The 16176-nt window shown below is 41.3% G+C and overlaps 1 protein-coding gene across 1 annotated transcript in view; it reads left to right on the forward strand.

Moving 5' to 3' along the window:
- LOC139584192 (transcription factor 12-like) overlaps positions 1-16176 on the forward strand; it is a 45287-nt gene that overhangs the window by 6950 nt on the left and 22161 nt on the right. The window contains exons 2-6 of the mRNA XM_071415748.1: positions 5952-6197; positions 7931-8116; positions 11431-11637; positions 12125-12322; positions 14871-15127. Of these exons, the coding sequence (XP_071271849.1) occupies positions 5952-6197; positions 7931-8116; positions 11431-11637; positions 12125-12322; positions 14871-15127 (1094 nt within the window). The remainder of the gene's footprint in view (positions 1-5951; positions 6198-7930; positions 8117-11430; positions 11638-12124; positions 12323-14870; positions 15128-16176) is intronic.

The raw sequence follows: 16176 nt of genomic DNA on the forward strand, positions 1-16176 counted from the left end.
GCAGGTGCAGCACAGACCTCTCAGTGTGGGTAGGTGTTTCATTTGTAAAACCTCGTTCGATGATACAATAGTTCATTTTCATTTTTTATTGTAATAAAATAGAAAACTATCACTGTTTCAACATTTAGTTATTTTCTAGGTGAGACAATAGTCTCATACCCTATTACAACTGTGGTCCGGTGGTGTGGTCCGGTGGTGTGGTCCTGTGGTGTGGTCCTGTGGTGTGGTCCGGTGGTGTGGTCCGGTGGTGTGGTCCTGTGGTGTGGTCCTGTGGTGTGGTCCGGTGGTGTGGTCCTGTGGTGTGGTCCGGTGGTGTGGTCCGGTGGTGTGGTCCTGTGGTGTGGTCCTGTGGTGTGGTCCTGTGGTGTGATCCGGTGGTGTGGTCCTGTGGTGTAATCTGGTGGTGTGGTCCTGTGGTGTGGTCTTGTGGTGTGATCCTGCTGTCTGAAGAGGATTTATCCAATGTTATTCTGCAGCTTTTTCCAAATGAAATTCTTTCTATCCCAATCTTCCAAACTAGCCCTAAACCTGATTACGATTAGTGCAGCAGGGAATTCTCTCTCTCTCTCTCTCTCTCTCCTCTCTCTCTCTCTCTCTCTCTCTCTCTCTCACCCTCCCGGGCAGGCGGTGATGGGGAGGGAATGCTGTTCCCTTAATCCGGATGAGGAGGTGCATGGATCACCCAGTTTAGGGATTAACACAATAGCTCTGAGTCTGCTCCTTTCAGCACACCGCTTGGTTTTATTTAGACTTCTGTAGTATACTGTAGTGTACTGTATTATACTGTATTATACGGTATTATACTGTAGAGTACTGTATTATACTGTAGTGTACTGTATTATACTGTATTATACTGTATTATACTGTAGTGTACTGTATTATACTGTAGTGTACTGTATTATACTGTATTATACTGTATTATACTGTAGTGTACTGTATTATACTGTAGTGTACTGTATTATACTGTATTATACTGTAGTGTGCTGTATTATACTGTATTATACTGCATTATACTGTAGTGTACTGTATTATACTGTATTATACTGTAGTGTACTGTATTATACTGTATTATACTGTAGTGTACTGTATTATACTGTAGTGAACTGTATTATACTGTATTATACTGTAGTGTACTGTATTATACTGTATTATACTGTAGTGTGCTGTATTATACTGTATTATACTGCATTATACTGTAGTGTACTGTATTATACTGTATTATACTGTAGTGTACTGTATTATACTGTAGTGTACTGTATTATACTGTATTATACTGTAGTGTACTGTAGTGTACTGTATTATACTGTAGTGTACTGTATTATACTGTAGTGTACTGTAGTATACTGTATTATACTGTAGTGTACTGTATTATACTGTATTATACTGTAGTGTACTGTATTATACTGTAGTGTACTGTATTATACTGTATTATACTGTAGTGTACTGTGGTGTACTGTATTATTCTGTAGTGTACTGTATTATACTGTAGTGTACTGTATTATACTGTATTATACTGTAGTGTACTGTAGTATACTGTAGTGTACTGTATTATATTGTAGTGTACTGTATTATACTGTATTATACTGTATTATACTATAGTGTACTGTATTATACTGTATTATACTGTAGTGTACTGTAGTGTACTGTATTATACTGTAGTGTACTGTAGTGTACTGTATTATACTGTAGTATACTGTAGTGTACTGTGGTGTACTGTATTATTCTGTAGTGTACTGTATTATACTGTATTAAACTGTAGTGTACTGTATTATACTGTAGTGTACTGTATTATACTGTATTATACTGTAGTGTGCTGTATTATACTGTATTATACTGTAGTGTACTGTATTATACTGTAGTGTACTGTAGTGTACTGTATTATACTGTAGTGTACTGTATTATACTGTATTATACTGTATTATACTGTAGTGTACTGTATTATACTGTAGTGTACTGTATTATACTGTATTATACTGTAGTGTACTGTATTATACTGTAGTGTACTGTAGTGTACTGTATTATACTGTAGTGTACTGTAGTGTACTGTAGTATACTGTAGTGTACTGTATTATATTGTAGTGTACTGTATTATACTGTATTATACTGTATTATACTATAGTGTACTGTATTATACTGTATTATACTGTAGTGTACTGTAGTGTACTGTATTATACTGTAGTGTACTGTAGTGTACTGTATTATACTGTATTATACTGTAGTGTACTGTAATATACTGTATTAAACTGTAGTGTACTGTATTATACTGTAGTGTACTGTATTATACTGTATTATACTGTAGTGTACTGTATTATACTGTATTATACTGTAGTGTACTGTATTATACTGTATTATACTGTAGTGTACTGTATTATACTGTAGTGTACTGTATTATACTGTAGTGTACTGTAGTGTACTGTAGTGTACTGTATTATACTGTATTATACTGTAGTGTACTGTATTATACTGTAGTGTACTGTAGTATACAGTATTATACTGTAGTGTACTGTATTATACTGTAGTGTACTGTAGTGTACTGTATTATACTGTATTATACTGTATTATACTGTAGTGTACTGTAGTATACTGTAGTGTACTGTATTATACTGTAGTGTACTGTATTATACTGTAGTGTACTGTATTATACTGTATTATACTGTAGTGTACTGTATTATACTGTATTATACTGTAGTGTACTGTAGTGTACTGTATTGTACTGTAGTATACTGTAGTGTACTGTATTATACTGTAGTGTACTGTATTATACTGTATTATACTGTAGTGTACTGTATTATACTGTATTATACTGTAGTGAACTGTATTGTACTGTAGTATACTGTAGTGTACTGTATTATACTGTAGTGTACTGTATTATACTGTATTATACTGTAGTGTACTGTATTATACTGTAGTGGACTGTATTATATTGTATTATACTGTAGTGTACTGTAGTGTACAGTAGTATACTGTATTATACTGTAGTGTACTGTGTTATACTGTGTTATACTGTAGTGTACTGTATTATACTGTATTATACTGTAGTGTTCTGTATTATACTGTAGTGTACTGTAGTGTACTGTATTATTCCGTATTATACTGTAGTGTACAGTATTATACTGTAGTGTACTGTAGAGTACTGTAGTATACTGTAGTGTACTGTATTATACTGTAGTATAATGTTGTGTAGTGTACTGTAGTGTACTGTGTTACACTGTAGTATACTGTATTATACTGTAGTGTACTGTGGAATGCTATAATATGCTGTAGTATACTTTAGTGTTCTGTTGTATACTGTAATGTACGATTGTGTACTGTAGTGTACTGTATTATACTGTAGTGCACTGTAGGATACTGTAGTCTACTGTATTATACAGTAGTATACTGTATTATATTGTGGAGTACTGTAGTATGGTGTAGTATGCTGTAGTATACTGTAGTGTACTGTACTATACTGTAGTGTACTGTATTATTCTGTAGTGTACTGTAGTGTACTGTATTATTCTGTAGTGTACTGTAGTGTACTGTTTTATACTGTATTATACTGTAGTGTACTCCATAGACATATATTTACAAATGTATTCATATAGGCTATACTGTATATATTCACATATAGGCTATACTGTATATATTCACATATAGGCTATACTGTATATATTTACATATAGGCTATACTGTATATATTCACATATAGGCTATACTGTATATATTCACATATAGGCTATACTGTATATATTCACATATAGGCTATTCTGTATATATTCACATATAGGTTATACTGTATATATTCACATATAGGCTATACTGTATATATTCACATATAGACTATACTGTATATATTCACATATAGGCTATACTGTATATACTGTATTCACATATAAGCTATTCTATATATATTCACATATAGGCTATACTGTATATATTCACATATAGGCTATGCTGTATATATTCACATATAGGCTATACTGTATATATTCACATATAGGCTATACTGTATATATTCACATATAGGCTATTCTGTATATATTCACATATAGGCTATACTGTATATATTCACATATAGGCTATACTGTATATATTCAGATATAGGCTATACTGTATATATTCACATATAGGCTATACTGTATATATTCACATATAGGCTATGCTGTATATATTCACATATAGGCTATACTGTATATATTCACATATAGGCTATACTGTATATATTCACATATAGGCTATACTGTATATACTGTATTTACATATAAGCTATTCTATATATATTCACATATAGGCTATACTGTATATATTCACATATAGGCTATACTGTATATATTCACATATAGACTATACTGTATATACTGTATTCACATGTACTGTATATATTCACATATAGGATATACTGTATATATTCACATATAGGCTGTACTGTATATATTCACATATAGGCTATACTGTATATATTCACATATAGGCTATACTGTATATATTCACATATAGGCTATACTGTATATATTCACATATAGGCTGTACTGTATATATTCACATATAGGCTATACTGTATATATTCACATATAGGCTATACTGTATATACTGTATTCACATATAAGCTATTCTATATATATTCACATATAGGCTATACTGTATCTATTCACATTTTGGCTATACTGTATATATTCACATATAGGCTATACTGTATATATTCACATATAGGCTATACTGTATATATTCACATATAGGCTATGCTGTGTATATATTCACATATAGACTATACTGTATATACTGTATTCACATGTACTGTATATATTCACATATAGGATATACTGTATATATTCACATATAGGCTGTACTGTATATATTCACATATAGGCTATACTGTATATATTCACATATAGGCTATACTGTATATATTCACATATAGGCTATACTGTCTATATTCACATATAGGCTGTACTGTATATATTCACATATAGGCTGTACTGTATATATTCACATATATGCTATACTGTATATATTCACATATAGGCTATACTGTATATATTCACATATAGTCTATACTGTATATATTCACATATAGGCTATACTGTATATATTCACATATAGGCTATACTGTATATATTCACATATAGGCTATACTGTATATATTCACATATAGGCTATACTGTATATATTCACATATAGTCTATACTGTATATATTCACATATAGGCTATACTGTATATATTCACATATAGGCTATACTGTATATATTCACATATAGGCTATACTGTATATATTCACATATAGGCTATACTGTATATATTCACATATAGGCTATACTGTATATATTCACATATAGGCTATACTGTATATACTGTATTCACATAGGCTATTCTGTATATATTCACTTATAGGCTATACTGTATATATTCACATATAGGCTATACTGTATATATTCACATATAGGCTATACTGTATATATTCACATATAGGCTATACTGTATATATTCACATATAGGCTGTACTGTATATATTCACATATAGGCTATACTGTATTTACTGTTTTCACATATAGGCTATTCTGTATCTATTCACAAGTATTCATATAGACTATTCTGTATATATTCACATACTGTATATGGGTGGCAGGTAGCCTAGTGGTTAGAGTGTTGGACTAGTAACTGAAAGGTTGCAATATCGAATCCCCGAGCTGACAAGGTAAACATTTGTCGTTCTGCCCCTGAACAAGGCAGTTAACCCACTGTTCCTAGGCCGTCATTGAAAATAAGAATTAGTTCTTAACTGACTTGCCTAGTTAAATAAATATGTGTTTATATACATAGTTTTGGTCTCTGGTTTCTACTATGCCACTGACATCTCTTCCAGTAACTAGGAAGACTAACTTAATGAAGTCATTGTTTCAGTGTTATAGAAGTTTAGTTCATCACAATCTTTAATTTAGCTGTTCCCCCCCCCCCCCCCCCCTGTTCTTCTCAGGTCTATACTCAATCTCCAAATCACGACGACCTCCTCAACTCTGACTCATCCTCACACCCCTCCTCCAAAGCTCCTGGCAACGTGTTCGCAGGAACCTTTTTCAGTGAGCGACAGGGGAACAACAGTTCACCTGACATGTGGAACCCCAATGGAATGAACCAGCCTGGATACGGAGGCATGGTGGGAGGGGCTTCAGCTCACCAATCAGGAAGCTACAACAACATGCAACCAGCACATAATCACCTGGTAAAGAACTGACTGTACTTGACTTTACTCACACAAAGAGATAGTTTTAAATAAATAATGTTCTACTTATAGTTTTAAATGTTGATTGGCTCACACAGATGTAGATACTAACCCAGCACATGTACAGTACCAGTCAAAAGGGTTGGACACACCTACTCATTCAAGGGTTTTTCTTTATTTTTGCTATTTTCTACATTGTAGATTAATAGTGAAGACATCAAAACTATGAAATAACACACATGGAATCATGTAGTAAGCAATTTTTTTTTTAAACAAATAAACATTTATTTTATATTGTTCAAAGTAGCCACCCTTTGCCTTGATGACAGCTTTGCACACTCTTGGCATTCTCTCAACCAGCTTCACCTGGAATGTTTTTCCAATAGTCTTGAAGGAGTTCCCACATATGCTGAGCACTTGTTGGATGCTTTTCCTTCACTCTGCGGTCCAACTCCTCCCAAACCATCTCAATTGGGTTGAGGTCAGGTGATTGTGGAGGCCAGGTCATCTGATGCAGCACTCCATCACTCTCCTTCTTGGTAAAATAGCACTTACACAGCCTGGAGGTGTGTTGGGTCATTGTCCTGTTGAAAAACAATGATAGTCCCACTAAGTGCAAACCAGACGGGATGGTGTATCGCTGCAGAATGCTGTGGAAGCCATGCTGGTTAAGTGTGCCTTGAATTCTAAATAATTCACAGAAAGTGTCTCCAGCAAAGCACCATCACACCTCCTCCTCCATGCTTCATGTGGGAACCACACATGCAGAGATCATCCGTTCAACTACTCTGTGTCTCACAAAGACACGGCGGTTGGAACCAAAAATCTCAAATTTGGACTCATCACACCAAAGGACAGATTTACACCGGTCTAATGTCCATTGCTCGTGTATCTTGGCCCAAGCAAGTCTCTTCTTCTTATTGGTGTCCTTTAGTAGTGGTTTCTTTGCAGCAATTTGACCATGAAGGCCTGATTCACTCAGTCTCCTCTGAACAGTTCATTTTGAGATGTCTGTTTCTTGTACTCTGTGAAGCATTTATTTGGGCTGTAATTTCTGAGGCTGGTAACTCTAATGAACTTCTCGTCTGCAGCAGAGGTAACTCTGGGTCTTCCTTTGCTGTGGTGGTCCTCATGAGAGCCAGTTTCATCATAGTGCTCGACGGTTTTTGCGACTACACTTGAAATTTCTGCATTGACTGACCTTCATGTCTTAAATCCATCCAAGTCCATCATTACTTTATCTTTGCTTATTTGAGCTGTTCTTGCTATAATATTGACTTGGTCTTTAACCAAAGAGGGCTATCTTCTGTATACCAGCCCTACCTTGTCACGACACAACTGATTGTCTGAAACGCATTAAGAAGGAAAGAAATTCCACAAAATTAACTTTTAACAAGGCACACCTGTTCAGTGAAATGCATTCCAGGTGTCTACCGCATGAAGCTGGTTGAGAGTATGCCAAGAGTGTGCAAAGCTGTCATCAAGGCAAAGGGTGGCTACTTTGAAGAATTTCTAACATAAAATATATTTAGATTTGTTTAACACTTTTTTGGTTACTACATGATTCCATATGTGTTATTTCATAGTTTTGATGTCTTCACAATTATTCTACAATGTAGAAAATAGTAAAAATAAAGAAAAACCCTGGAATGAGTAGCTGTGTACAAACTTTTGACTGGTACTGTACTCTGGTCCGCTGCCAAATCATGTGTATGTTGTTTATTGTTTTGCAGGACTATTCTCCCCATTCAGTCTCACCTGTAGAGGTGAACAGGGGTCTTCCTCCTATGTCTACCTTCCACCGTAACAATCCTGCTGCATCTCACACCCCGTCAGCCAACAGCTCAGAGAACACCACAGGAAACCACTCTACAGGAAGGTCACAGACTGGAGCAGCCCTGGGGAAGGCACTAGCTTCTGTAAGTACTGGAACTTCCTGTCTGCTGTCCTATCATACTCTGTTTCTCTAATATTCTATGGCTTTTCCTGAGAATTTGGATTGGATTTGGAATGTCAGTTTACTTCCTGAATGGACTGAATTGAAATGGAATTGACCCCAATCCTGCTAGCCAGACAGATTACAAAGCCAGAGAACAATATCCTCTATCCACGATGACTACTAGGGAAATGACCCATGGTATTTGGTTCCAAATAGAACAATATCCTCTGTCCACGATGACTACTAGGGAAATGACCCATGGTATTTGGTTCCAAATAGAACAATATCCTCTATCCACGATGACTACTTGGGAAATGACCCGTAGTATTTGGTTCCTAGTATAACAAGTGACTGTGTTTCATTATTAACCCTGCCCTGGGCCGTGCTCGTGCTGCTGGTGTGTTTATGGCATGCTGTCTGACCAGTAAAATAACCAGGATTGACGAGTCAGCTCGGTTTACGAGCCCCGCTGCAAAGCCCAAGGCGGAGGTTGTAAAAACCACACAGAGAAATTACAGGTTGTGCTTTTAAAATGATGCATGGAGTTGCTCCTCACAGTCCTCTAACCGTCTCCTTACCCCACCTCTATATACCCCACCTCTTTACCCCACCTCTTTACCCCACCTCTTTACCCCACCTCTTTACCCCACCTCTTTACCCCACCTCTTTACCCCACCTCTTTATACCCCTCCTCTTCACCCCACCTCTTTACCCCATCTCTTTACCCCACCTCTTTACCCCACCTCTTTACCCCACCTCTTTATACCCCTCCTCTTCACCCCACCTCTTCACCCCATCTCTTTACCCCACCTCTTTACCCCACCTCTTTACCCCACCTCTTTATACCCCACCTCTTTATACCCCACCTCTATAAACCCCACCTCTTTACCCCACCTCTTTACCCCACCTCTTTATACCCCACCTCTTTATACCCCACCTCTTTATACCCCACCTCTTTACCCCACCTCTTTACCCCACCTCTTTACCCCACCTCTTTATACGCCACCTCTTTATAACCCTCTTTACCCCACCTCTTTACTCCACCTCTTTATACCCCACCTCTTTACTCCATCTCTTTACCCCATCTCTTTACCCCACCTCTTTAAACCCCACCTCTTTATACCCCACCTCTTACTCCATCTCTTTATACCCCACCTCTTTATACCCCACCTCTTTACTCCACCTCTTTAAACCCCACCTCTTTAAACCCCTCCTCTACCCCTCCTCCTCTATCCCTCCTCCTCTACCCTTCCTCCTCTTTCTCCCTCCTCCTCTACCATTCCTCCTCTTTCTCCCTCCTCCTCTACCCCTCCTCCTCTTTCTCCCTCCTCCTCTACCCCTCCTCCTCTTTCTCCCTCCTCCTCCTCTTTCTCCCTCCTCCTCTTCTACCCCTCTACCCCTCCTCCTCTACCCCTCCTCCTCTACCCCTCCTCTTTCTCCCTTCCTCCTCTTTCTCCCTCCTCCTCTAACCCTCCTCCTCTACCCCTCCTTCTCTTTCTCCCTCCTCCTCTTCTACCCCTCTACCCCTCCTCCTCTACCCCTCCTCCTCTACCCCTCCTCCTCTTTCTCCCTCCTCCTCCTCTTTCTCCCTCTTCCTCTTCTACCCCTCTACCCCTCCTCCTCTACCCCTCCTCCTCTACCCCTCCTCTTTCTCCCTTCCTCCTCTTTCTCCCTCCTCCTCTAACCCTCCTCCTCTACCCCTCCTTCTCTTTCTCCCTCCTCCTCTACCCCTCCTCCTCTACCTCTCCTCCTCTACCACTCCTCCACTAACCCTCTTACTTTAACCCTCCTCCTCTACCCCTCCCTACCCCTCCTCCTCTCTCCCTTCTCCTCTTTCTCCCTCCTCCTCTTTCTCCCTCCTCATCTACCCCTCCTCCTCTACCCCACCTCTACCCCTCCTCCTCTACCCCTCCTCCTCTACCCCACCTCTACCCCTCTTCCTTCTCCCCTCCTCTACCCCTCTACCCCTCCTCCTCTTTCTCCCTCCTCCTCTACCCCTCCTCCTCTACCCCTCCTTCTCTTTCTCCCTCCTCCTCTACCCCTCCTCCTCTACCGCTCCTCTACCCCTCCTCCTCTACCCCTCCTTCTCTTTCTCCCTCCTCCTCTACCCCTCCTCCTCTACCGCTCCTCTACCCCTCCTCCTCTACCCCTCCTCTTTCTGCCTTCCTCCTCTTTCTCCCTCCTCCTCTAACCCTCCTCCTCTACCTCTCCTCCTCTACCCCTCCTCCTCTTTCTCCCTCCTCCTCTACCTCTCCTCCTCTACCCCTCCTCCTCTAACCCTCCTACTTTAACCCTCCTCCTCTACCCCTCCTCCTCTATCCCTCCTCCTCTTTCTCCCTCCTCCTCTACCCCTCCTCCTCTACCCATCCTCTACCCCACCTCCTCTACCCCTCCTCCTCTTTCTCCCTCCTCCTCTACCCCTCCTCCTCTACCCCACCTCCTCTACCCCTCCTCTTCTACCCCTCCTTCTCTTTCTCCATCCTCCTCTACCCCTCCTCCTCTACCACTCCTCCTCTACCGCTCCTCTATCCCTCCTCTACCTCTCCTTCTCTTTCTCCCTCCTCCTTTGTCCATCCTCCTCTACCCCTCCTTCTCTTTCTCCCTCCTCCTCTACCCCTCTCCTTTTTCTCCCTCCTCCTCTACCCCTCCTCCTCTTTCTCCCTCCTCCTCTACCCCTCCTCCTCTACCTCTCCTCCTCTACCCCTCCACTACCCCTCTCCTTTTTCTCCCTCCTCCTCTACCCCTCCTCCTCCTCTACCCCTCCTCCTCCTCTACCCCTCTACTACCCCTCTCCTTTTTCTCCCTCCTCCTCTACCCCTCCTCCTCTACCCCTCCTCCTCTACCCCTCTCCTTTTTCTCCCTCCTCCTCTACCCCTCCTCCTCTACCCCTCCTCCTCTTTCTCCCTCCTCCTCATTCTCCCTCCTCCTCTTTCTCCCTCCTCCTCTACCCCTCTCCTTTTTCTCCCTCCTCCTCTACCCCTCTCCTTTTTCTCCCTCCTCCTCTACCCCTCCTCCTCTTTCTCCCTCCTTCTCTACCCCTCCTCCTCTACCGCTCCTCCTCTACCCCACCTCTACCCCTCCACTACCCCTCTCCCTTTTCTCCCTCCTCCTCTACCCCTCCTCCTCTACCCCTCTTCTTTATCTTACCCTCTACCTCCCCATCATACTCATCCTCTGCCCCTCACCTTCTCTTCCTTCTTTACCCTCTCTTCTCCTCTACCTCTCCTCCTCTACCCCTCCTCCTCTACCCCTCCTCCTCTACCACTTCTCCTCTCTCTGTCTGTCTGTCTTCAGATTTATTCTCCTGACCACACCAGTAGCAGTGAAAACTCCTCCACACCAGACAGGTCTCCGTCTCCATCTACATCTCCACACACAGGCTCTGGCCCCCCAGCTAACCCGTGGCACACAGGCTCTGCAACTGGGCCCCCAGCTAACCCGTGGCACACATCTGCTCAGGCCTCTCCCTCCCCCAGTTACCAGTGTTCTCCTATATCTCTGGTAAGGACATGGAGCTCTGTGACACTCACTTGTCATACAAGACAATCTACACATACGGTAGCTCGAGTTTTAATTTGAATTGATATAACTATAACTAAACAATTATTTTTTGGGTTATAGTTGCCTAGTTAAATAAAGAAAAAATGTATAACCAACCTCAATCGATGCAATCGTTTATATTCTCTCATGACAATAACACACCGTCTCTCTCCACCTCTCTCTTTCTCACTCGCTCCCCTACCCCTTCTCTCTCTCTCTCTCTCTCTCGCTCCCCTACCCCTTCTCTCTCTCGCTCCCCTACCCCTTCTCTCTCTCTCTCGCTCCCCTACCCCTTCTCTCTCTCTCGCTCTCTCTCACTCCCCTACCCCTTCTCTCTCTCTCTCGCTCCCCTACCCCTTCTCTCTCTCTCTCTTGCTCCCCTACCCCTTCTCTCTCTCTCTCTCTCTCTCTCTCCATATCTCCCTGCCCCCCCCCCTCCTCGCTCTAGTCTCAGTTGGAGGATCGTCTAGATAGACTGGATGATGTGGTCTATGTTCTGCATGACCATGCGGTGGGACCCATCCCCAGCCTGCCCTCTGACATCCACAGCCTGTTGAACCAGGCCAACCATGGACACATCCACAACACCCCTCTACCAGGGACACACCACAGACACAGACCCACCACGGCACAGGGCACAGCCATGGTGAGACACATTCCTTACTCTGTGAAAGTCTTTCAGGTTGTGGCTGTTTTGTGTATGATAATGTGTCTCGAAAGGCTATTGTCCACTGTGTGTGTGTGTGCCCACCCACTGCTCTACCAGTCACCAGTCACGCTCTAGATATGGTATGCATATTTTCCACATGTCATTTTCAACATATTTTCCACTTGTCATTTCAACATATTTTCCACATGTCATTTTCAATATATTTTCCACATGTCATTTCAACATATTTTCCACGTGTCATTTCAACATATTTTCCACGTGTCATTTTCAACATATTTTCCACGTGTCATTTCAACATATTTTCCACGTGTCATTTCAACATATTTTCCACGTGTCATTTCAACATATTTTCCACGTGTCATTTTCAACATATTTTCCACCTGTCATTTCAACATATTTTCCACGTGTCATTTCAACATATTTTCCACGTGTCATTTCAACATATTTTCCACATGTCATTTTCAACATATTTTCCACATGTCATTTCAACATATTTTCCACGTGTCATTTCAACATATTTTCCACGTGTCATTTCAACATATTTTCCACGTGTCATTTCAACATATTTTCCACATGTCATTTCAACATTTTTTCCACATGTCATTTCAACATATTTTCCATAATGGGAGGAGTGTTGTTCTGGAAATAAAGAACAGAGAGGAACATGTTTAATTTAATTTGCCGCGGGTCTGGAAAGTCTATCTATGTGTTTGGATACTATTCTGTCAAGGACCAGGTAACGACATGGACAGGGAATACATAGCCTGGTCCCAGAACGGTTAGTGCTGTTTTGCCACTCCATTGCTCTCACTGTCATGACACAGCAATGGAGTAAGCAAGACAGCACAAACAGATCTGGGACCAGGCTACAAATCCTACACCACTTACATATCAGTGTCTCTTTCCTTCCTGGGGATTGAGCCCAGCTGTAGTGGTGAAAGTCCAGGCAGAGGACAGAGTGATGGAAGTAGGTCTACATTACATTTAGAGGACAGAGTGATGGAAATAGGTCTACATTACATTTTAGAGGACAGAGTGATGGAAGTAGGTCTACATTACATTTTAGAGGACAGAGTGATGGAAGTAGGTCTACATTACATTTTAGAGGACAGAGTGATGGAAGTAGGTCTACATTACATTTTAGAGGACAGAGTGATGGAAGTAGGTCTACATTACATTTTAGAGGACAGAGTGATGGAAGTAGGTCTACATTACATTTTAGAGGACAGAGTGATGGAAGTAGGTCTATGTTACATTTAGAGGACAGAGTGATGGAAGTAGGTCTACATTACATTTTAGAGGACAGAGTGATGGAAGTAGGTCTATGTTACATTTAGAGGACAGAGTGATGGAAGTAGGTCTACATTACATTTTAGAGGACAGAGTGATGGAAGTAGGTCTATGTTACATTTAGAGGACAGAGTGATGGAAGTAGGTCTATGTTACATTTAGAGGACAGAGTGATGGAAGTAGGTCTATGTTACATTTTAGAGGATATAGAACTGTCTAATCCCTATTTGGGGTATTACATTCATTCAGTTTTCCAGGGATATGTGTGTCCATTAAAATGAATGATTCCTGAACAGAATTAGGGGCTATGGGGATTATAACATCCTCTGTGATTAAATTCATTCCGTGAGATTAACAGGGATCTGTTCAGGGATACAGAATTTGGTGACCTATTTGTCATTATGTGGGCGGCAGCGTAGCCTAGTGGTTAGAGCAGCGTAGCCCAGTGGTTAGAGCAGCGTAGCCTAGTGGTTAGAGCAGGGTAGCCTAGTGGTTAGAGCAGCGTAGCCCAGTGGTTAGAGCAGCGTAGCCTAGTGGTTAGAGCAGGGTAGACTAGTGGTTAGAGCAGCGTAGCCTAGTGGTTAGAGCGTTGGACTAGTAACCAGCAGCGTAGCCTAGTGGTTAGAGCAGGTAGCCTAGTGGTTAGAGCAGGTAGCCTAGTGGTTAGAGCAGGGTAGCCTAGTGGTTAGAGCAGGGTAGCCTAGTGGTTAGAGCAGGGTAGCCTAGTGGTTAGAGCAGGTAGCCTAGTGGTTAGAGCAGGTAGCCTAGTGGTTAGAGCAGGGTAGCCTAGTGGTTAGAGCAGGTAGCCTAGTGGTTAGAGCAGGTAGCCTAGTGGTTAGAGCAGGTAGCCTAGTGGTTAGAGCAGGTAGCCTAGTGGTTAGAGCAGGTAGCCTAGTGGTTAGAGCAGGGTAGCCTAGTGTTTAGAGCGTTGGACTAGTAACTGGAAGGTTGCACGTTCGAATCCCCGAGCTGACAAGGTACAAATCTGTCGTTCTGCCCCCTGAAAAAGGCACTTTAACCCACTGTTCTTAGGCAGTCATTGAAAATAAGAATTTGTTCTTAATTAACTGACTTGCCTAGTTAAATAAAGGTAAAATAAACATTTATGCCGCATCAAGAAATGTGGTAAATGTGTAATTTATTTATTAATAGTTAATATATGATTCTGTAAATGAAATACTGAACTTGTACATCGTCTTTATGTAACCTCTTAACGTGTGTGTGTGTATTGCAGGTAGACACTGTCAATCTGAACAACAACTCCCACTCTGCACTGCAGAGACGTTCACAGAATCAAAATGGCCACTCCTTCCCGGCAGGACTAGGTGGCTTGGAGCTGAAGTCGGAGGGTCTGGAGAGAGAAGAGCAGTATGAGCTACATCACAGCCATCACAACCAGGGTCACAGACACAGACACAGCTCTGACAGCCACAGCCAGCGCTCCGACGAGGAGAGCGAGTCCCACAAGACACAAGGAGACAGCATGACCAGGTGAAGACAGCAACATCAGCTATATGCTCTCTCTCTGCTGCTAGACTGGTCCCAGATCAGCTATATGCTCTCTCTCTCTGCCTCTGACTGGTCCCAGATCAGCTATATGGTCTCTCTATCTGTCTCTAGACTGGTCTCAGATCAGCTATATGATCTCTCTCTCTCTCCCTCTCTCTCTCTGCCTATAGACTCGTCCCAGATCAGCTATATGCTCGCTCTCTCTCTCTCTCTCTCTCTCTCTCTCTCTCTCTCTCTCTCTCTCTCTCTCTCTCTCTCTCTCTCTCTCTCTCTCTCTCTCTCTCTCTCTCTCTCTCTCTCTCTCTCTCTCTCTCTCTCTCTCTCTCTCTCTCTCTCTCTCTCTCTCTCTCTCTCTCTCTCTCTCTCTCTCTCTCTCTCTCTCTCTCTCTCTCTCTCTCTCTCTCAAGCTGCTTTATTGGCATGAAAAACATTGTGTCAATATTGCCAAAGCAACAATGTATACAATATACATTGTAATACAATTAAAACAATGACAAATAATAATATAGAATGGCAGTAAATAATAATACAAAATTAAATATAAAAAATAGTAACAATAAAATGGTAACAGTCAATAGTCGAATGTAATGTATGGTGTAATGCACCACTACCACCACCACTATCATTAAACTGCTATCATTACCATTACCACCCATACCATTACTATTTGGAATGATAAACAACAATAATAATACTAATAACAATAACAGTAATAACAATAACAGTCATAATAAGTAAGTTACTGCTTACTATGCAGATGTTATTATTCAGTGTCCCTCAGGCTATGGCAGGCAAATACATATTTGGCTGCAAGAGGAGCCATTGCTCCTTCGCCCATGAGTATTTTTAGTTTTTCCTCTGGGTTTAATAAGTTAAAATTTGGAATAAATGTAGTCATTTCTGTGAATAATGAATCTCTTGGTGAGGAATATTTATCACAGTAAAGGAGAAAGTGCATCTCTGTTTCTACCTCCCCTGTCGTGCAGTGACCACATACACGCTCCTCTTTGGGTAGCCATGTCTTTTTATGT

Source organism: Salvelinus alpinus, chromosome 9 (genome assembly GCF_045679555.1).
Source record: "Salvelinus alpinus chromosome 9, SLU_Salpinus.1, whole genome shotgun sequence".
Lineage (NCBI taxonomy): Eukaryota > Metazoa > Chordata > Actinopteri > Salmoniformes > Salmonidae > Salvelinus > Salvelinus alpinus.